This window comes from Cervus canadensis, chromosome 12 (genome assembly GCF_019320065.1).
Source record: "Cervus canadensis isolate Bull #8, Minnesota chromosome 12, ASM1932006v1, whole genome shotgun sequence".
NCBI lineage: Eukaryota > Metazoa > Chordata > Mammalia > Artiodactyla > Cervidae > Cervus > Cervus canadensis.
This window is the reverse complement of record NC_057397.1, coordinates 53,495,037-53,516,827: the sequence shown is the minus strand read 5'-3', so window position 1 is coordinate 53,516,827 and position 21,791 is coordinate 53,495,037. Positions and strand designations below refer to the sequence as shown.

The following is a 21,791-nucleotide window of genomic DNA, read 5'->3' as shown; positions in this document are numbered from 1 at the left end:
TAAGTAAATTAAAAAACAAAACAGAAAGAAGTGAACAATCTCATTTACCATCACATCAAAAAGAATAAAATATAAAGGAATAAACCTACCCAAGGAGGCAAAAGACCCATAATCAAAAAATTATAAGACACTGGTGAAAGAAATTGAAGACAACATAAGCCGATGGAAAGATAGTTTTCTTGGATTGAAAGAATACTGTTAAAATGGCCATACTACTGAAGGCAATCTACAATGCAGTGCAATCCCTATCAAAATACTACTCAAGCTTCTTAATTGAGAAAGTTGTAGTTCCATATTTTACTTCTACAGATGCTAAGATACCTGAAAATACTAAGAAAATCAGTTTCACGTGTTCTATTTATATACACTGTATGAAGTATAGGAATGGTATAGCCACTTGTGAAAAACCACCAGATCTTCTTTGTCTAATTATCCTGAAGCTATGCATTACACTGTAGACAGTCAGTCTTTCTCTGTCTCTCGTGAGCACATGCACACAGTTTGCTTATAACTAGAGGCTTAAAAATCAAGTAGCTTTATTCAATTCCTACAAAAGTTTGAGCAAAGACTATCCAGACATCAAAAATAGTTTGAAGGGAATGGATATTTTCATAAATGTATTCTATTTTGTTGATAAGATAATTTGGGGAATAAATAGCCAAGGACACAGGTAATGAGGGTAGCAGGTAACAACTTGTGTATTGCTTAGTCTATACCATGCTGTACTGACCCTACCTTACACAGTTTACCTAAGACACAACCTTGCACGGTAGGTAATACTATTACGTCCATTTTGCAGATGACAAAACAGACCTGGGAGGACAGTTTGATCCAGGTTACTTCAGAGTCCAGATTAGACCTCAGGCAGTGTGGCTCTAAAATCCCCAGTCTTAATCACATGCTAAGTCTGTTCAGTCATGTCGAACTCCATTGCTGCAATGCAATTTATAGCTAAACTAGTTTATCTCCTTGAGGTACTTACAAACACAGGTTTTAAAAAGTTGCTTTTTTTTAAAGACCACTATTTGGGGGTACAGTTGCTAAAATATTGCTTTCCCCCCTTAAATGTATCTCTAAAGAAAAGAATATCTCCACAAAAATAATTTTGAATTTTTTTAATGCACAAAAAGAACATCCCAGAAACAGAACAAGTATTGATTTATTAACAATGAAGCACTATATAAAGAAGCCCCCTCCCCACTTCGTAAATAGGAATATAGTCTAAATAGATGTGAAAGGAGGTGAACACTTTAGGATTAAATGCAAACCCTAAAGTTGTATACAACATTCATATATGGCTTATCTCATAGCAATATTATTTTCATAATGATGTACATGACATTTATACTTATTGGTAAGATGCTTTTGACTCAAAAGTTAAACACAAATGCAAAGAGGTAGTTTGGCCAATGCAAGGTGAGAAAAAAAGGCTTTTCCCTTGCTTTGTTTTTTCCCTCAAAAAAATCTTCCATCATTCCTTTTGGTTCTAATTTTCTTCTGGATCATCCAGGAAGATGATAATGCTTCTGGAAGAAGCATCATTATCAAAACCCTCTAAGAACTAATACCCCCTAGTGGACAATGACATTTTTGAAAACAACTACCCTGAAAGTCACCTGGGAAGTCTCCACAGGGTTCCTCTCTCAGTCTTGAATCAGAAATTCGGGCTTAAAGGGGCCCTGTTAAGATCTGACCAGTAAGTTCAGGAATTCATCATGTTTTCTCCTCCAATTCTATGCATGGTCTCATGAGGTGGTCATTTCTACACTGACCCAAGAATATTGGTAGGTGCTCTGTCATTGCAAGTCAGGAACTGCTTTAAATAAAACCTATACATATTGAAGTTTGAAAGTAAAAATTTGAAAAATTCTCTAGCTGGCCTGTGAAACTGCATGAGTAGTAGTATAAGTAACTGCATGTAATTGCTCATGCAGTTGTGTTTCATAAAGTCATCACATCTTAGACTCAAAGGCAGTTTTTGGCTTCTGACCTCCAGATGCCTCATGCTTTAGCTATGGTGAGGAGTGGGGAAGGTCTATTGATATTCAAATTCTCTGACAGGGGTCATTTGATCCTATGTACAAACTAGCTTATCCTATCTTTACAATGAGAAATAAGCCCACAAAGAGAAGTTTCAAGGAGCAGCAAAACATTCATCAATTCGCAAAACTAGAACAGTCATTTATGGGACAATGGTTAGGAACCACTAGAAACGGGAGACATAACATTAATTGGGTATGACTTGTTACACAGAAGAAAGCATAAATATACAGTAAATAAGAGGTTTATATGCAGCCCCAGCAGGGTATGTACACATCCGAGCTGCTGTGACACTGAGCAGGAATTCCTGCCGCTAAGAGCAGTCTCCGGACACAACAGTTGGAAGGTAACAGATGCTGAGAACAATGTGTGGTAAGACTAGGCAGATATCCACATACACTGATCCTTGAAAATACACAATGGGGGAAACACAGGTCACAAGTAAAACAGCACTTTGCCTGCCAAGGGTCATCCTTCCATAAATATGCACAAGTCAGTTCTCCAGTCGGGCGGGGGGTGGGGGTCTGCAGCCTTGCGCCTCCGGTGGGCAGCCCCTCCGCCTCGGGGCACACAGGGAACCCAGTCACACGCTCTACACTTACTCCTGCTGCCTTGGCTGCAGGTCACAATCGCCCACCTTCACAGTCTCCCGATGCAAATCAAACCATGAATAACACAGAGCCCACGCCTGCAGCTCCTCCTTTCACAAGGTTCCTGGGAACAGGTTCTGGTCAGAGCCACGCAAATACCACCACCATGTCCAGGAGTGGGCAGTAGCTGTGTGCACTTTTGCAAAAAAACACCACCCCCTGCCCTCCACCCAAAACAAAACAAAACCTCCACCCTCCGTGTCTTTTATTTTACTGGTTAGCTCTGTCTGTAGCTAGGAAGACGCTGTGTTGCTCCTGCACTCTTTCTATCAGCTTCCTCTTCTTTTTCTTGTTCTTTTTCTCCTTTGCTTTTGGAGTTCTCTTCCCTACGACGGCCGGAAGAGAAAGAAATGAAGACATGTCAGAAAAGGCTCTTGCTCTCGGAAAGAAAACGCAAAACATTAAGAGTTTTACACAAAGCCCATCTGGAAAACATCACCTATGGAAAAAGCAGCCTCAAAGAGAAAATTGTTCACATTAATTTTGACGGAATAATAATAATTTACTAAATTGGATATGCTGTCTCAGAGACTGATCTTCCCGTTACAGGGAACTGGCATATTTAAAAACCTCCCAGCGGCCTGATCAGTCTTGCAAATATCATTCTGCCACAAAAATTCCATTTATCCCCTCCTCCTTTTAACAATGCTGCCCTGTACTAGACATCTTTACATCTTTCCACTGCTCCACATGTCAGTGGGTCAAAAGAAAATAAGCATTTATCTACAGTAAATATACCAGAAGTTTCAAACGCCCCTCTCCCTGCCTCAAGGGAGAAAAAAATGTCTAGCTTTTAACATTATTCCCTCAGTGTTCTCCAAAGGCCAATATTTGAAATGACATATGTGCAATACCTCTTTATTTTCTATAAAAATTCATGAGGACATCATTTATTATGTGGTTTAATGGCTTTTTATATCAATCCTCCTAACCAAGGTATTCTTACTGAGAGCAAGAAAAATGCTTGTTTCTGAGGAACTGGTAGGGGTGTGTCTTACTACCAAAAAACAATCACACCCTGTTACTCCTGTTTCTCCTCTTCACCTTAGCCACTAGGAAGCCCAGACCACAGCTAAATAGTTGAGGTTTTCCTCCATCAGGAGTTTGGGGATGCAGTTTTCCCTTGGTCTCTGCTGTATTTGACTTCTTCCACTTTGTGGTTACCATTTCCAGTCTTCATAAGGTCTCAACATTTCTTTGCAAGTATGTCTACATAGAACTGTGAGAAAAAAGAATAAGGAACATAGATGTTTGCTTTAGGTCCTTTGCCCTCTTTGGGTTCTAAGCACATAGGAATCATGGGACTTTTAGAACAGGAAAGAGCTTGAAAATTCATCTGCATTTGTAGTTTGGTACTATACACCTTCAGTCCAGGAAGGCTCTTCCTCACAGAGTAAAAAGAATCCTCCTGTCAGCTCTTTTTCCTCTTCTACCTGTCCCTACTTCCAATTTTATCATGTAGTTGCACAAAACATAAGCTTTCTCTTCCTGTGAGGTATAGCTATTCAGTACCACAAATAGAACATTCCATTCTAATCCATGATCTCCATCCTTCCTACATCTAAAAAATCCAATATTCCTGAGATCATTTTATTACACAGACATAGCTGGTCAGGTTTTCAATCCAGACAGTGGAGAAGGTGGCTGATGACACCACAGGGAAAATAAACAGACCAGAGGTTAGGATGATAGATACGTGCTGTAGGAAACTAGAGTCATCCAAGATTAAAGGAGGTCAGGGACTTTCAAGTGAGGGAGGTGGTTCTCATTTCTCCTCTTTCTGATCAGAAATGGCCTGTTTTGTTTTAGAATGGAAGATAGTCTCACGCATGAGATGCTGGCACACGGTAGACGCACAATTGGTATTCAATAAGTACAGCTTTGCTGAGTTAAACTTTTTATCTCAAGAACAAAGATAGGACGCTATAGTAAAATAATAAGAACATAAGGGTGCCCTCATACTAAATTCTGAATGTCCTTGAAGTTAACTTCTGGTTCTCATTAAATTCTGGCGTTAATGTTATAATGGCATTTTGCCATTTTAAATGTAGTTAATCCTACCCAATGAAACTTTAGTGGAAGGCTTCATTAATCAAAGAAACTGTAAAGTTACAACTATTTAGTAACACTGTAACTAATGATGAGACACACCTAATGAGGGCAGAGAAATACTTAACATAAAATAGCATATTTTAAAAGAAGCTCCACTTATAAAGTTTTATGAAGGTTTTCTTAGTTCTATGTTTTCTCTAAAAAAAAATCTTTTGTTAAGAAAATTCACTGCTGACTACCAGTTAAAAATTCAGTCCATTTCTGTTTCATTTATTTAAAGGCTGGAATTTCTTTTAGAATAAAAACAAAATTAAATGAAAAAATATTTATGCAAACATTTCTAGATTTTAAATTTTGTTTTGTTAAGATATATGCTGAATATACATTATTTAAAGAAAACATCACAATCACCATTTCAATTTTTCATATAAATTATGTAGTTGAATGTTAAATGTTCCCTACTTTCACTAACAGCATATCTATGCTTAATGACGGAAAAGAGAAGGTTACGTTCATGTCACTTACCTAATATATTATTTTGATGTAACTGTAAGTGCCAAGTGGTTTTTGTGTTTGCTGGCTGATAGAACACTGTGTGGTAGGGAAGTTACTCAGTATTTGCATAAGGCAGAAAATTCAGAAATGCTTCTGAAAACTTATTTTATATGATTGTTTGATTATCCCACTGGTAATAAGTTATATGGTACTGGTTCCAACTAGAGATGTTTTGGGAGATTTTATTACAACCCTAAAATTTTGCCTTAGATCTCTCTCTTAAATGACATCTCTGTGCATTGGTTCATTGCTTGGTTTTGTTTTTGGTCAGCCCTATTTCTCATGTAGGATATATTGCAAACGCCAAAGGCTTAAAGCTGGTTAGCCAAGATTTAACCATGGACAGTTCTAAATGAACTGAAAACATTTTGTGGTCCATAGTAGGTTGTTATGACTTTAAGCCAACTCTGAGTAATAAACGATGAAAACATAACCTACCATAAGGTATGAAAGGGGTCTTGCACACATTTTCTGAAGGCTACTAAGATTTTCAGATATAAAGAATTGGGAAGATTAAACCTAATAAAATATATATATTTGAAGGTAAGTTATATTGGACATGTGAGCATGTTAATTCATTCCACTTAAGTTCTCAACATCTGTGACTATGAAATTAGACTCAGAGAATGATTTCTGTACTTTCAGATTGTTTCACATTATCAAGCACATTCACCCTGAGCATTTAAGGTCAAATATGGTGCCAGTCACCCAAAGAGTAATTCAACTCATGAACCTAACTTTCTTAGTTCACAAGAGAAAATGTTCTGCCCAAGATGAGCAGAAAAGGTTTGAGTTTTATGAGGAGATTGTCAGCCTTCAGGTATGTTCAGCTCTAGTGAAAAATTCTGCATATCCTGGGTACTTGAGAGTGGCCTTAAGTCACTATTAGAAGAATGTCTTCAAGATCAGGCAGAATTTGATCTACAGAGCAAATATCAACAGCCCTGTTATGTAAATGCAAGAAGATGACTGGCCCAGATATTACAATTTTTAAGGAAAACATTGCATTTAATGGAGAAAGGCCCCTCTGAGAGGAAAGAAACCCAATAGGTAGGCAGTCTTGTAACTGAGTTGTCTAGTAACACACTATGGCTGTGACTTTCAGTTTCTACATTTATAAAATGAAGATACTACAACCATCTTTCCCCTCGAAGCTTATGAGGCATTATGTAAAAAGGTTGTGTTCCTAGGATGAAAAGATGTGTAAAATATCACAAGCAAGACATGATTATCATCAAAATGAACAAAGTTAGAAGGATGCTATCAAAGCTACACTAACCAACATAATGACATTGACTTGCACACATGTGGAAATGGTCCAACAGGATAACCTATCAACTCTTCTACAGAAAAAGGTGAACAGTCCCTTATGGAAATACTCGTAACATCTAGCTGTAGATTGCTGCTATTAGGATCAGACATAGGATAGATTATTTTGAACCAAGGTATCAGTCAGACTCACAAATTACATGAAGCTGTGAAAATACCAGCTCCACTGCCAGTGAAATGTGAATTTCATTCTTTCAGAAGCTCCCTAATTCAAGGAAGGTCTTCAAATGATTTTTCCTCTTATTAGATTTAGTTAAGAGTCTTTTCATCATGGGAACAATGGTTCTTGTACATATATCAGTAACATACAAAGGCTATCTAGGGTTTACATCTTGATTACTAAGTGCTTTGAGAAAGATTTCCTTATGGTAAATACAATACAAAAAAATTTGAAAAATAAATTCACCCTTGATAATATACTTGTTTCAATGCTACTCTCTCAGAACATCCCACCCTCACCTTCTCCAGATCACCAGCCCAGGTTGGATGCATGAGACAAGTGCTCAGGGCTGGTGCACTGGGAAGACCCAGAGGGATGGGATGGGGAGGGAGGCAGGAGGGGGGATCGGGATGAAAACACATGTAAATCCATGGCTGATTCATGTCAATGTATGGCAAAAACCACTACAATATTGTAAAGTAATTAGCCTCCAACTAATAAAAATAAATGAAAAAAAAAAAATTCAGTAGCTGTGACTATGGAAAAAGATAAAAGCTTCTCTCTGTAGACATACATGTACACACACAACAGGGCAAAGTAAGCCACATCATGCAAATGTAATTGACCATAATTACCATTGTTATAGCCACAACTATGATGACGAGGCTAATCACCTGAAACCAGTACCAATTTTTACCAAATTTTAATGATAAGTCTGTGATGTTGACTTGAAACCTAGGCTTCACTGTATTTATGAAATTCACTATGGGGACTTGGGAGTCACCTTCAAAGCAGCTGAAACTGAGGACTAGAAGTCTGTAACTACTGACTCAATGAATCTTAGACTTCAGAGGGGGTGCTGGATGCATAACATAAGGTTGCTTCACATCTAAAGCCACAAGGACTGAGATGTAGACAATAAACAGAAATTGGGTTATTTCTCTTTTTTTGTATGAGCAACTTTAGTTTGCCTAATAGCAAACTAAAGCAACTGAGATTTATTTATTTAAGAGTGATTGATAATTCTCTGGAAAAGTGCCAGCTGCTTCCTGAACTACTTTAAAAGCTAAAACTAAATAGACAAAAGACAAATATAATTCATAAAGTAAGTAAAATAGCTATTAGGTATATTTCAAGAATCAAATCTCATAATTAAAACCTCCAACTAGGGTGAGCTGTCACTGCAAAAATTCTTAAAATATGTAAAAGCTAGTGAGAACGTGATAAAATAGGCATCAGGATGCATTATAAGAACATAAAATTGATACAGCCTTTTTGAAAAGCCATCTGGCAATGTGTACAAAAGCATTAAAAATATTCTTAACTTTTGACTCAGATCTAGGAATCTATCTTAGGAAAGTGACCTAAAGTTGGACAGAGATTTACACATAAGAGTTGTTTACTATTATTCTAGAAAAATTGCAAATTACCTAAATGTCCTACTATAATTTTTCATGACCTCTTTTTTTATGATTACAGAAATAATAGTTTGTTTTCAGCTATGAATTGAAGTTTTTTGTATTTTAAGGCCATGACAAATTTATTCCTAGGAGTACTACTATAACTTGTCCCTAAAACTTATCATAAATGAGTATAAGGAAAAGCCTGTCATTCAAAAGCATTCATACTGTGGTGGTAAGCATGTTCCTCAGTAGAGGCATCAGTCACAAAAGTATCTAAGCTGTGAGACATTAAGAACGGATGCTAGCTCACAAAGCTTCTTTTATCTAGAAAGGAGTCCAAAGAGGCAAATATGATGAACATGACTGGGACCTCCCCCTCTATATTCTACACAGCCCAAGATAAAAATCTTACCACTGTTCATAATGGTTCAGAACAACATATTGATGGTTGTTTATTTACATCAGCTGGAAAGCCAGAGAGAGTGAGCTAGTATGAGTAAAGGAAATGAGTCTATTTGGCTCCTTGATAACAGTAGTGCAAAGTTCATTAATTGTATTTTTATCTGGTTTTTCAAAAATACACTCCACTAAAAACATTTCACAGAGAGACTGTTGTCGTTTTAAAGGACTGGCAAATTGTTCAATAGTTGTTTGATGGCTATGATCAAATTTTGAGAAACTTTTAGGGACAATCCAATAAACGTCATGGTGTTGAAAAATAACAAGCCACCTACTAAGGAAACTTTACTAGACATCTTGAATTTCAAGTCATAATTTGAAACTTCCAAGTAGTCACTTAGTCTTTTCATCTTTACATTAAAAAAAAAAAGCATGTGCTTTTAAAATCTACACACAATCTGGAGATAACTTACTAGTTATCTTGTTTAAATTCAAGGCCATTGGTGGAGAGTGACAACCATCCAAAGTAAAAAATAACCAAGAAAATGGGTTTCTCTGAACATATAACATGAAAATGATTCAGAATTCAGAATACTTACTACCTATCGCAAAAAGTCGGACATGACTGAACGACTGAACTGAACTGATGCAGATTTATACTAACTTGTAAGCACTAATTCAGTAAACCAATTCTGTGTATTATCTGTAAAATTTTACTGTTCTTTTTTGCAAAAAGACAATTACAAAATGGCTTCTTTTCTCTTTGAGGCCTCTCTACTCTTCTCAGAGACATTTTAGTAGGCATGAGGTCTGTTGCCTATTTCGCTGAAAGGGAAGTCCCATTTAGTTTAAAAATCTTGTTTCATTGTCCAAACTGAAGAGAGTAGAAGAGAAAAAGTAATCCTGAGGATGACCTAAACCTTTATGAATTAAGTGTATTACCACTAAGATGTCCCACACGTGGTGTTTCAAAATTTCCTCAATGAGTAGCTCTGGATAAAATTATTGTTCTTCAGGTATAGGACACAACTTCTATTCCTGAGTCCTTATCAACTCATGTGAAGCAATAAAGATTACAGAAAAGTAACTTGAATAATATGAGTTTGTTCCATATAACATTGATCACTCCAGTTGATTTAAGTTCTTTGATATCTGGTACCTCAAACAGAAAAGGAAAATCAATTTAGACAAATTTCCATAGAGTTTAAGAAGAGTGAACATAAACAGAGAGGTGGCTTCAAAAATATCTCAAGTTGTTTTCATAACTATTTCAGATTCACTGTAAAGGACAAAGAGTTTCAGGGTAGAGAAGACGGAAATATCCTGTCCAAAATTTCATTTGTGTGAAAAAACAAATATGTAACTCTACCACAAGGGGGCAATAATTCACTTTTACTGTAAGAATATCTCTGGTTTAAAATATATATACAGGGGAGTTTTTAGGCTCACACTTCTTAAATACTTTCTTTTAACCCCAACTGAAGGTCTTTTTTTTTTCTGGCGGTGGGGGGTGGGGGGCAGCTGGCAATGGTAAGCTCTGTAGTGAACTAGAGAATACATAGCAAGATCCAAATGCAGGATGAAGAAAAATATAGTAATTACATTTCTATTAAAAAGATGTTTGAGGGTAAAGGAGGTGAAGGAAAAAGAAAACAAAATTAAGATGAAATCTGCTGAAATTATGCAAACATGGATTTAGAAGGAAAAAAGTATTATTCATAAACTCAGGTTTCCAATTTCTTATGAGGAAAGCTAACATAAACTGCCTGCAAACAGTAGGTCTTTTTCTCTTCACGTCTCTTATCTATGAGAATGGAATTGTAAATCTAAAAATGATCTTCATTATCTTCTGGTCCAGGAAATGCACGGAGATTTAATATCAAGTACAAAAGCTGATCACTAGGTGATAATCCCTAACCAAGGCTTCTGCTGGCGTTGGCTTCCCAGCCTCAGTCACTGGGCTGTGTTCAAAACAGTGGAAAGACAGCAAGTATACCTGACATCAGTACCCTCCGCTCTAGTCCAGCTCTGCTAAATGCTTTAGAAATGAAGCAGGCCAGGCACACAAAAACTCAAGCGACCCACCCAAGTTCCTACAGCTAATCAGCAGCAGAGCCGGACTTGGGACCAGCTTTCAGTATTTCTCTCTCAATTTTACAGCTTTAAAAGTGTCTGGATAAGGACACAGCAATAGTTACTTTTCAAAAGACAGAAAAGCATTAGGCAACAACTAATATTGCTCTGACAGACTTCTAGGAGGAAAGTCCATGACCTCATCATAACTGGAAACCCTTTATGAACTGGTAAGTACAGCGTACATGACAGCTTATCTATAACTTAAACTTTCTGTACATTTACATTGCCTTGATTCATTGCTTATTCTTTTCCATACCTTTTACCAAGATGCAATCTATGAAATTTCTTGAGGGGGGTAAGTGGATTGGTGAACATTTCTGCTCTAGACTATGCACTGTAAGCACTTCATGCGCATTCTCATGTAATTGAACATCATCAAAAAATGTTAAGAACCAAACCATTCTGCTAGAATGTCGTACAACCATGCACCCTACGTTTACTCAAAACAAATAAAATTTGCAGAAAACCATCATGCTCATTTGCCACTCTTAAGTCAGAGAAACATCAAGTTCTGCAGAGAAAATGATACTGATTTCATTTGATTAGGAGTGATGGGATAAGCAGAGAAGAATTTCAAGTTGCTCCAAAGCTGACTTCATACTGTAACGGAAGGTACCTTTTAAGATAATTCTATTTGAATAAGATGATTTAATCCCTCCATCTTGATCTTCAATCAATAGCCATTAACTAAATGAAAAAAGAAGACCAAGAAATGATATTTAGGACTATCATCATATGGCAAGCATTTATTTAATTTGGATTCAACACAATTTGGAACTTGAAGACATACCCACAAGTAAAAAGAACATAAGTAATGGTTTCTACATGGTAGCCACATCAGAGCATGGGTTATCAGTCTAGCCTATGGCTTACCTAGATGTCAGGCCCTACATGAGGACAGTCAACACAGGGTGACATGAGGGGATGGGCGCTCCAGCCTCCATAAATGTGTCCCGTCCCCTGTGCCCCTGTAGTACTTTTAACCTCCCTCCCTAAAATATTTGCCACCTTTTGTTGCAATTTTATGTGTGCTTGTATTTCATGGCTACTAGTTTGTGAATAAGTACAAATAGCCACAATTTAATGCCAATATGTGTCACAGAGTACTGGTTAGAGACTTTCTAAAAATCAAGTTACAGATATTCACTCAGAGTGATCTCAACTAATATGGTGAGTTAGAGCAAAGATTTTAACACTGAATATGGTCAGGAGCCAAAACCATAGGGTCTCTGTTGTCCATCATCAAGTGAACTCTCTTGCTCTTCCTGGGCTCCACAGGGCTTTCGCCCTCAACTACAGCTTACACATGAACTATGAAGAGACCTCTGGCCCTGACAAAAATCCCATGACCTTTTAGCTCACCTCCTTCTCACAACAGCCTCAATCTCTTTTGCCTGAATTGCATACTCCCAAGGGAAGAATTCAATGTGCCTTGCTCCCCGCTGGGCTAAAACACAGAGTCATGGATGCCTGGCCAGTCCACAGATAGGTCACTGCCAGGCCCAGCCTGAGTGGCAGGGGAGTCCCATGACACTGGCTGGGGCAGGCGTCTAGGACACGTAGTTAAGGACATGGGTTTGGGGGTCAGATCGCCACAGATTCAAACCAGAGCTCTGCCTCTCCAAAGCTAGTGATCCTGGATCAACTGATCAACTTTCTCTAAGGCTTAGTTTTCTCTTCTCTAGACTGATAATATCAATGGTATCCAACTTGACATTGCTGTAGGGATAAAGAAAATGTCAAGTTTCAGATCCTCTACCTGGCACGTACATGGTAAATCACTTCTAGCACCAGATGAGGTGCCTCGCGGGTGTTTTCTAATCCTTATGACAGCCCGCGAGGTAAGCATTATTTTCACTTTGCCCATGAGGAAATAGGTTTAGAGAAGTTAAGTAAATAGCTCAGAATCACATGGCTCGGCAGTGAGTCAAACCAACATCTGGCAGATTCTAAAACCTGTACTCTTTCCACTATACTCTTTGGATCCCGTGTGCCCAGCAAAACGTCTTTGATCTCATAATCATTTAAATGGCTGCTGAACAACAAATTAATCAGTAAATACTAGACCGAAGAAAGGCATCGACCTCCCCACCCAGTCCCCCCACGCATCAGGGTGCTTGTGGGCTGTATTAGCTCCCCAGTGGACCTGGCCTACAACCTCCACTTCTCATATTAATTATTCTCTGGGGTTAAAGGCCTTCAAAGCCTCAGTTTCCTGGGGTCATGCAACACATTTAAGCATTTTGAACTCAACAGTGCGCCCGTGGTAGAACTCAAGGGAAGACGACACAGGGATGTTTCTTTTTCAGCTGAGAGTTCCAAAAGCTGGATCATGGGCCAGAGACAGTAGGATCCTCCAGGGAGGGTTTTTTGTTTTTTTTAAATGTAGGTTCCCTAGCCATACACTTCTGAATGAAAACCTTCAGGAGGGAAAATCCAGAATTTTGGGCTCAGCTTCGGACATGATTCAGTGCAAAATCAAGATTATATGCAAGTCTAGAACATAAAGCTATGCTGAAGAGGGTGTGGGCAGTAGAAAGAAAGAGCTTTGGAACAGGAGAGAGAAAGAAGAGCTAGTGTATGCACGCTCAGTTGCTCAGTCATGTCCGACTCTGCTACCCCATGGACTGTAGCCCACCAGGGTCCTCTGTTTATGGGATTCTCCAGGCAAGAATACTATGGTGGGTTGACCTTTCCTCCTCCAGGGGATCTTCCTGACCCAGAAATCAAACCCTCATTCTCCAGGTGAATTCTTTACCACTGAGCCACCAGGAAAGGCCCAAGGAGTGCTAAACCATCCTTTAAAATAAATGGCATCCTCCTTCCAACTCAGCTGAGAGGTCACTTCCAAATTATGAAATGAGGCAAACCTCTTTGTGCCTGGACTCCCCTCCCAAGATTCTGTTTGTGGTGATGCCCTAAGAAAGCAGCAGAGATCAAGCTACCCATGTTGGAAGGCATGTGCACACCTTATCTTTTCATTCAAGCTGGGTTATTCATGCTGTAGGTCACTCATGTTACAGCAGATTCATTTCTCCTGTGATTATACCCCACAAACTTGCTTCACTCTATAGAATCTATCAATTCACTCAATATATTCTGTTTTGAAAGACAATCTATTTGGTTTGCCAAAATTCTAGAGTTGGACCAAAAAAAAAAGAAAAAAATTATAGTTGAAAAAAAATTAAACCTATGATCAACTTTGGAGCTTCTGCCTTACTTGGGTACAGATTTGGCAATTTAAACTTTGAAAAAACAAAAGAAGTACCCCTCATACCTGGTGACGTGAATACCAGGGGTCTTAAAATTGTTGTTGGCTGTATCACAGAAAGGAGGAGACATATTACAAGTCTTCTTCCTTCTTTCAGAAAGATACTATGAGTTTCCTTCATGTTATTGAATCATCACCACGATGCTCTGTTAGCTGTATGCCAGGACTAAGTGTTTTATATATGTTATCTCATTTCCTACTAAAAATATTCCTAGAAATAGATACTCTCTTTGGTCTGACTTTGCAGAAGAAATCCAGAAGGTCAGAGAGGTAAGATGACCTCAGGTAACACAGCCAGTAAGTAGGAGAGTCTGGATTTGAACTCAGTCTGGTCCCAAAGCTTACCCTCTTATTATCCATTATGCTATACTTTCTCTCATCACCTTTGTGGTATAATAACTGTGATATCCTTAGAGGGAAGCAAGTAAGATGGAGTCAGTATTACATGCTTCCCTTTAATCATAAACTCCCACAAACCCTACGAATCGGCCATTCGATTAAACAGTTGAACCATTAAATCCCTAAAATGGGGGCTGGGTCTATCATTGGTTTGTTACAAGACCAAGATGATCAAGGGCGTATTTTCTTTGTTATTCTTGCAAGATAAGGAAAGTAAACAAACACTTGCCAAAATAAATAGTCTCCACAAGTGAAGATCAGACAAATGTTTTGGTCACTGTGAATCTGACAACCACCTGAGTAGCAGCAATGGATTTCAATTAGAAGAAAAACACTTTTCAAGGTACTCTAAACAACATTTCACACAATTAATGATGACTAATTAAATCTAAGTAGCATGTTCCACACAACTAATGATAATTAGAGACATCACATTTCTAAGATTGTAAAAAGTCTGCAACTTTTGCCGGGTTATCTTGAATCTTGGTATCTTTGTGATTACCAGATAACAAAAGAGCAGAACATAGCTAATTATATTTTCCACAAATATCCTACTGTTTAATAAAACGAGTTTACTTCCCCACAACTGAAAATGGCATTTCACTCTCCAGAAAGTGTACTTAGACCGTTAAATATATAAGCTAAAATCAAAATAAACTACTTCACATACGTACACACATATATACACATCAATATCTGTCGTATTTCCCAAGCACTGCTTATGTTCATGCTTGTATCACTATGTTCTAATCAGGTTTATTCAACTTATATGTTAAAGAAAAACATGAGAAATGAAAAGTTTACATATAACATGAAAAAATTTAATGTAAATGATTTAAAATAAATCACTGAACCAGATATATCCAAGAGGAGACTTGCATTCCAAACTACTATAATTTCAGTAAAGACATCACCTGAAATTTGATAAGAAAAACTACATTAAAAAAATCAGTGAGTTATTACTATGTTGTAAAATACATACTTCTCACAACCCGAGCAGAGCAGATTCAAGGCCCTGTGCTAAAACTTGACCTAAAGCTTCAATATGAAAATGGTTATTTTTAAAAAGGACTTTTGGGAAATACTACAGAGAATCAAAAGAGATGTCAATGGTCATAGGATATTTTAACAATTATCTTTTAAATTAGAACTGCTTTTGACATTTCTACTTTGTTGCTAATCAAAAATAGATATTAATACAATTATAGCTACAGAGCTATAATACAACTATGTGAAAGTGAAAGTCGCTCAGTCGTGTCCAACTCTTTGCAACCCCATGGGCTATATACAGCCCATGGAATTCTCCAGGTCAGAATACTGGAGTGTGTAGCCTTTCCCTTCTCCCAGGGGACCTTCCCAACCCAGGGATCGAACCCAGGTCTCCCTCATTGCAGGCAGATTCTTTACCAACTGAGCCACAAGGGAAGCCCAAGAATACTGGAGTGGGTAGCCTATCCCTTCTCCAGGGGATCTTCCTGACCCAGGAATTGAATCTGGGTCTCCTATGTTGCAGGCGGATTCTTTACCAACTGAGCTATCAGGGAATACAACCATAATAATTTATTTATCTATTGGAGAAGTTAGAGAGAAAGTTACTGAGAACAGATGTGAAAAGCTTTCTGCTTTACCACTTTTCAAAAATTAGGTTACCATTTTTCAAAAAATTAGGTAAACATTTTTCTGACAGTAGCTTAATTAGAACTCAGTTGGAAGATAAGGGATGAATTAAGAAACTTCTGGAAATCACTTCCCATCAGTTTGATTCTAATACAAAACAAAAATAAATGTGTGGGTGATAAATATAAGATTGATACGTATACTTTGATCCTTTTTAGAAGTAGTTTTAAATTACCCTAATGTGTTTCCACTTGGTCACCTGATGAGAAGAGCTGACTCGTGGAAAAAGACCCTGATGCTGGGAAAGATTGAAGGCAGGGGGAGAGGGGGATGACAGAGGATGAGATGGTAGGGTGGCATCACCGACTCAATGGACATGAGTCTGAGCAAGTTCTGGGAGACAGTGAAGGACAGGGAAACCTGGCATGCTGGAATCCACAGGATTGCAAATATAGGACATGACTGAGCAACTGAACAGCAACAGTGTGTTTCCAAGTCTTCTTGTAGAAGAATTTAAAATTCTACCAAATAATGCCATTGAACTATCTTACATTCTGGTTCACTGAAAGTCTTAGTAGCAATGAGGTATGCAACCAAAATTACCAGGGACAATTTCTCTGAGGTACGTGTGTGTATTCCTAAGTGCATGTGTATCCAAAATATATCCTCCTCCATAGACCATCTGGGCATATTAGTTGAGAAGCCAGCTTACTTTCATGTAAATATGTGTGTTCATCTTACAGCATAAAATTATATATTTTCAGATTATGACCAACAAATTATAAGTTTCTTTTAAAATAAGACTAAAAAATTCTGGGGAATTAAAAATTGTAAACTGAAGAAGGCTTGCAAAATTCCTATGGTAAAAATTTATGACTTGGAGTCATCAATAATCAATGTTATTTTTCTGGTTCTGACAAAGAACATTCTGCACTGAACAGCAAAGTTTCTCTAAGGGGCCAGTTTTCATCCATAAAATACAGGAAAATGATTCCTATTAACTTAGGACAGAGCACAACTTAAGATCTCTCTTCCAGTTCCTGTGCTCATAAATAAAATATGGAAACAACCAAAAATATGGACAAGAGGAAGTTGTGTGGTGACAGGGAAGAAGAGAGGGAGGAAGGGAAGAAAAGGAGGGGGAGAAAAATGATTGACCATTATGGCTACCATTCAACTCAAATGCAAATTAGTCTAGGGGACCATTTTAGAAATATTTCCTCATTTAGAAATCAATCACTGATGTAACTCAAACACAAGGAGACATTTTCATCATGAAAGGATATGATTTTTGAAGACTTACTAAGCTACTAGTTGTTAGAGCTTATAAGCTTATATAAAGATTGCTTTGTCATAGGTCCTATCCTAATGATTTCCATTATAGGAACACCAGTGAAACTAGATCATAAGGAGGTTCTGAACACATGATCTGCTAGGGAAGTGTGCAAGGAAGATGGTACAAAAACAAAATGGCAACATTTGGGTCATATGCATTTTGTTCTAAGCATTAAAGTAAAAAGGCAGTATGATGACTATAGTTACTAACACTGTAGTGTCTGTGTGTGTGCATAGTCATGTGTTACTCTTTGCAGCCCTATGGACTGTAGCCTACCAGGCTCCTCTGTCCATGGGATTTTCCTGGCAAGAGCACTGAAGTGGGTTTCTGTTTCCTCATCCAAGGGGGTCTTCCCAATCCAGAGATCAAACCCATGTCTCCCATATCTCCTGCATTGCAGGCGGATTCTTTACTGCTGAACCACTGGGGAAAAGTTGCTAAGAGTAGATTTCATGTATTCTCATCCAACACACAAAACAGTAGGTATGTGAGAAGGTATGTTAATTAGCTAAACTATAGTAATCATTTTGTATATGTAAATCAAATCATCATGTACACGTTAAAGATATATAATTCTTATTTAAAAACTAAAGAAAAGAAAATGGCCATTTGATTTGGTCCCTAGGACACCATCAATGACCTTTAAAAGCAGGAGTTCAGAGATGGTGAATGCAGAAACCAGGCTAGCTGCATAAAGTCACAAATCAGGGAGTGAAGCAGAGAGCATAAAGGCTCCACCAGAAAGCACTATTCCAAGAGAGATGGAAGGAGGGAGCAAGGGATTCTTCAGAATGGGGAAATCTGAGGTTATTGACACCTGAGGAAGAGAAGCAAACAGCAGATTGGAGATGCTTTCTACTATGGCTATGATGTGTCTGGCCACATTCACATGATCAAAGGGATTAAAAAAAAGCAAAGAGAAGGGACTCTCTCCAGGCAAAACTGCATTAGCACCTTATCTGGTAGTGTTAAGCAAAGGAAACTATTTAATTCCTGTGTAATATGCTCTGTATCTGGAGTGCAGGGAAATCCAGAGACCATGGATATGTTTAATAACATTCTTTGGTTCCTGATCCCTTCCTCATAGAGTCATTCTTAGATCTCTTTACAAGAGAAAGCCAAAAAATTAATGGTCTTTCCAGCAGGAAAAAATTGAATTAATGTATTCTCTGTGCCAAACTGTGATAATGAAAAGTAAATAAATAAAGGAAAAAGAAAAGTAATATTTGAGCTTAAATCCTTTTCCAAATTCATTTCACATAACTCCACAAATTGTGCATTACACAAGTTGAGTACACTGATGAAATACTGTGGCTTTTCCATTGAGCAATAAGTACTCCCTAATGCCAGCAAAATTCTATTTTATAGGTAGAAATTAGATCAGTTCCCATTAAGGGTTATCTGAATGTATAATGTTATGCAGGTAAAGTGCTTTTTCCCTAAGTTTTACTCCATAGGAATCTTATATACTATCATCTACAACTGGTATGTACCCATAACATGTATACATTCAAAAGCAAGTGCAGTAAGTATGAAGCAGATTAAAAAAATAATGAAGTATTTACATATATGTCTGGTTTAAGTGTAAAGTAATACAATCCTTCTGAAAGGAGACTTTCACCTGTTTTCTTCTAGGAATTTTACAGCTTCAGGTCCTACATTTTGATCTTTAATCCATTTTGAGTTAATTTCTGGTGATGTAAGATAGGGGCCCAAATTCATTCTTTTGCATATGGATATTTAGATTTCCTAAAGCCATTTCTTGAAGAGACTATCCTTTCCCCACTGAGCATTCTTGGCTTCCCTGTCAAATATTAGTTGACCTGATATGTTTGGGTTTACTTCTGTGTGTCTGCTCTTATGCCAGTACTATACTGTTCTGATTGCTTTGTACCATAGTTTGAAATCAGGAAGTGTGATGCCTCTAGCTTTGTCTTTTCTCAAGATTGCTCTAGCTATTTGGGGTCTTCTATGGTTCCATATGAAAATTAGGATTGTGTTTTCTATTTCTGTGAAAAACAGTGTTGGAATTTCGATAGAGATTACTCTGAATCTATAGATGGCTTTGGGTAGTAGCAACATTTTAGCAATATTACCTCTTCTGATTCCTGAATATAGGATATCTTTCCATTTGTCTTCAATTTCTTTCATTACTATCTTACAGTTTTTGATGTGTAGACCATTCACTCCCATGGTTAAATTTACTTCAACAGTATTCCTTTTACTGTTTTTGATGCTATTATAAATGGGCTTATTTTCTTTTTCCAGTAGTTCATTCTTAGTGTACAGAAGGGTATGTTTGTATGTTGATTTTGTATCCTGAAAGTTTACTAAATTCATTTATAAGGTATAAAAAAATTTTCGGTGGAGTTTTAAATTTTTTCTAGGAACGAGATCATACAATGAGCAAACAGCCAATTTTACTTCTTCCTTCCCAATTTGGATGACTTTTATTTCTTTTCCTTGTCTAATGGATTGCTCTGGCTAGGAATTCCAGTAACATGTTGAATAGGGGTGGGGCAAGTAGGCACCCTCTCAACTGCATGGTCTTTGGTGATGCCGCAGGAAGAATATCTTCAGTGGCCACAAGGGCTGTTGGGTTCTCAGAGGTGAGCCCCAGTTCAGAGGCTAGGGACCGAGGCAGGCAGCAGTGGTGGCTGGAGCGTGTTGTGAACACACACTTGGCTGTGAGGAGCCAGCCGCAGGTACCTGGGTGGTGGCAGGGGCCAGCTGCAAGCACACACACAGTGCTGGGAGCCAGGGCAGGCTGGCCGAGGTCCCAGCTGCGGGTACACCGGCAGCTGTGAGGTTCTGGCTGCCAGTGTGATGGGCCCAGCTGCTGACTCTAGTCTCTGGGGCACAGCAGTGGAGCCTGGCGTCAGGAGTCAGGCTGGTAGCATGTGACGTACGGCTGGAGTGACTAGCTGCAGGTGCGCAGTGGCACAGGCCAGCGATAGCAGACAGGGCTAGACCCAGACCCACAGCAGCCGTAGGGGCTGTGGTGTGAGCGCATCCCCCTGTGACCGCCTGGTCTCGCCATGGGCCTGCACATGGCAGTGGAGGCCAGCGATGGAGGCTGGGCCAGAGGCATGAGCTGTGCAGCTGGAGGGGCTAGCTGCCGACGAGCCCACCCCAGCGGTTCAGGCCAGTGACCGGGCCAGATCCAGGACCACAAGCAGCCTTGGAGGTCTTGGCTATCAGCGTGCACCTGCATGGCTGGAAGACCTCGTCACAGGTGCACACACGGCCATGGAGGCCGATGACGGGCATGAGACAGGCAGTGTGCAAGCGCACAGCGGGAGGGGCTAGCCCAGAGAGCAGGCAGAGCAGCTGGGGGCTCCGGGCTGCTGTCAGCCACTCACGCAGCCACAGAGGGCCCCCGGCTTCTGCTGGGCTGGGAGGGGCCAGGGCAGTGGGGAGGGACTCGGGCGGCTGGTGTCGGCAAACACGAATACCTGGGGGTGAAAGTCCAGTGAAATCACTGGTGACTGTGCTGGCCCCTGGTTTCGCTGGTAGCAAAAGCTGCTGTTCCCATCTGCAGGACAGGTCACTGGGAACAGAGCTTTCTTCCTCTGTGGATCTGACACTGGCAACCGTCTTTACGGGTCACCTCCCAGCTCTGCTGGTCTCTGGTGGGGGTGACTGATGTGGGTCCTTCGAGTAGTAACCCCGAAGAGCAGGGCAGCTGGTCACTCTGCCCACTCTTCCTCTCCCTGTGGGGGGAACTCTTTCCAGCTAGGGAGTCTCCTTTGGTGCCAAGAATGTGGCCTTGGGGGACAGGATGATGAAGGCAGAAAAGAAACGTTCTTCCTTCCCTTTTTGTGGGGTTGTTCTCAAGTTGTTTTATTCAACTGAGTTGGTGAAGTTTCTCTGATTCCAGAGCTCTCCCAGCACTGTTTTTGTTTGTGGATAGCTCTCTACTTGATTGATTTTTGTGGAGGGATGGAGGATGGGGATCTCCTACTCTGCCACCTTAGTGAAATCGCTGATAACTCTCTACTTTATAAACAGAATGGTAGAGCTCTGGGGTGACTTTATCATTGTTCTTTAAATTGTACATATAGGTTACACGCGCTTTTCAGTAGGTATAATATTTCTCTAAAAAACACAAAATCACCATAAAATATCCCCCCAAAATAGAAAAAAAAAAAAAAAACCCTCAGAAATAACCGTTGTTAACCAAAAGTTATATATATATATATACACACACACACACACACACATTCTGTAAACAAAAGTGCAAAAGTGTTACCATTCATAAATGCTAATCAACCACTTGGTTTCTTACAATGTTTTGCAGTGTTTTTTCAGAAATGAATACATTGGCATTATACTTTGTAATTGTCATATATTTAAGTATATCTCTGTCCTGTCACTACAGTAATCCTCATTATCTGAATCTAATTCATTTCTGAAAAACAGGCTGGATGGCAAACTTTTGGAT

General features: G+C 38.9%; 1 protein-coding gene across 1 annotated transcript in view; it reads right to left on the bottom strand.

Moving 5' to 3' along the window:
• Nucleotides 1–1,100: 1,100 nt before the first annotated feature.
• The window catches only part of RSPO2 (R-spondin 2), a 161,962-nt gene continuing 141,271 nt past the window's right edge, over nucleotides 1,101–21,791 (bottom strand). The window contains exon 6 of the mRNA XM_043483609.1: nucleotides 1,101–3,016. Within this exon, the coding sequence (XP_043339544.1) occupies nucleotides 2,901–3,016 (116 nt within the window). The 3' untranslated portion in view covers nucleotides 1,101–2,900. The remainder of the gene's footprint in view (nucleotides 3,017–21,791) is intronic.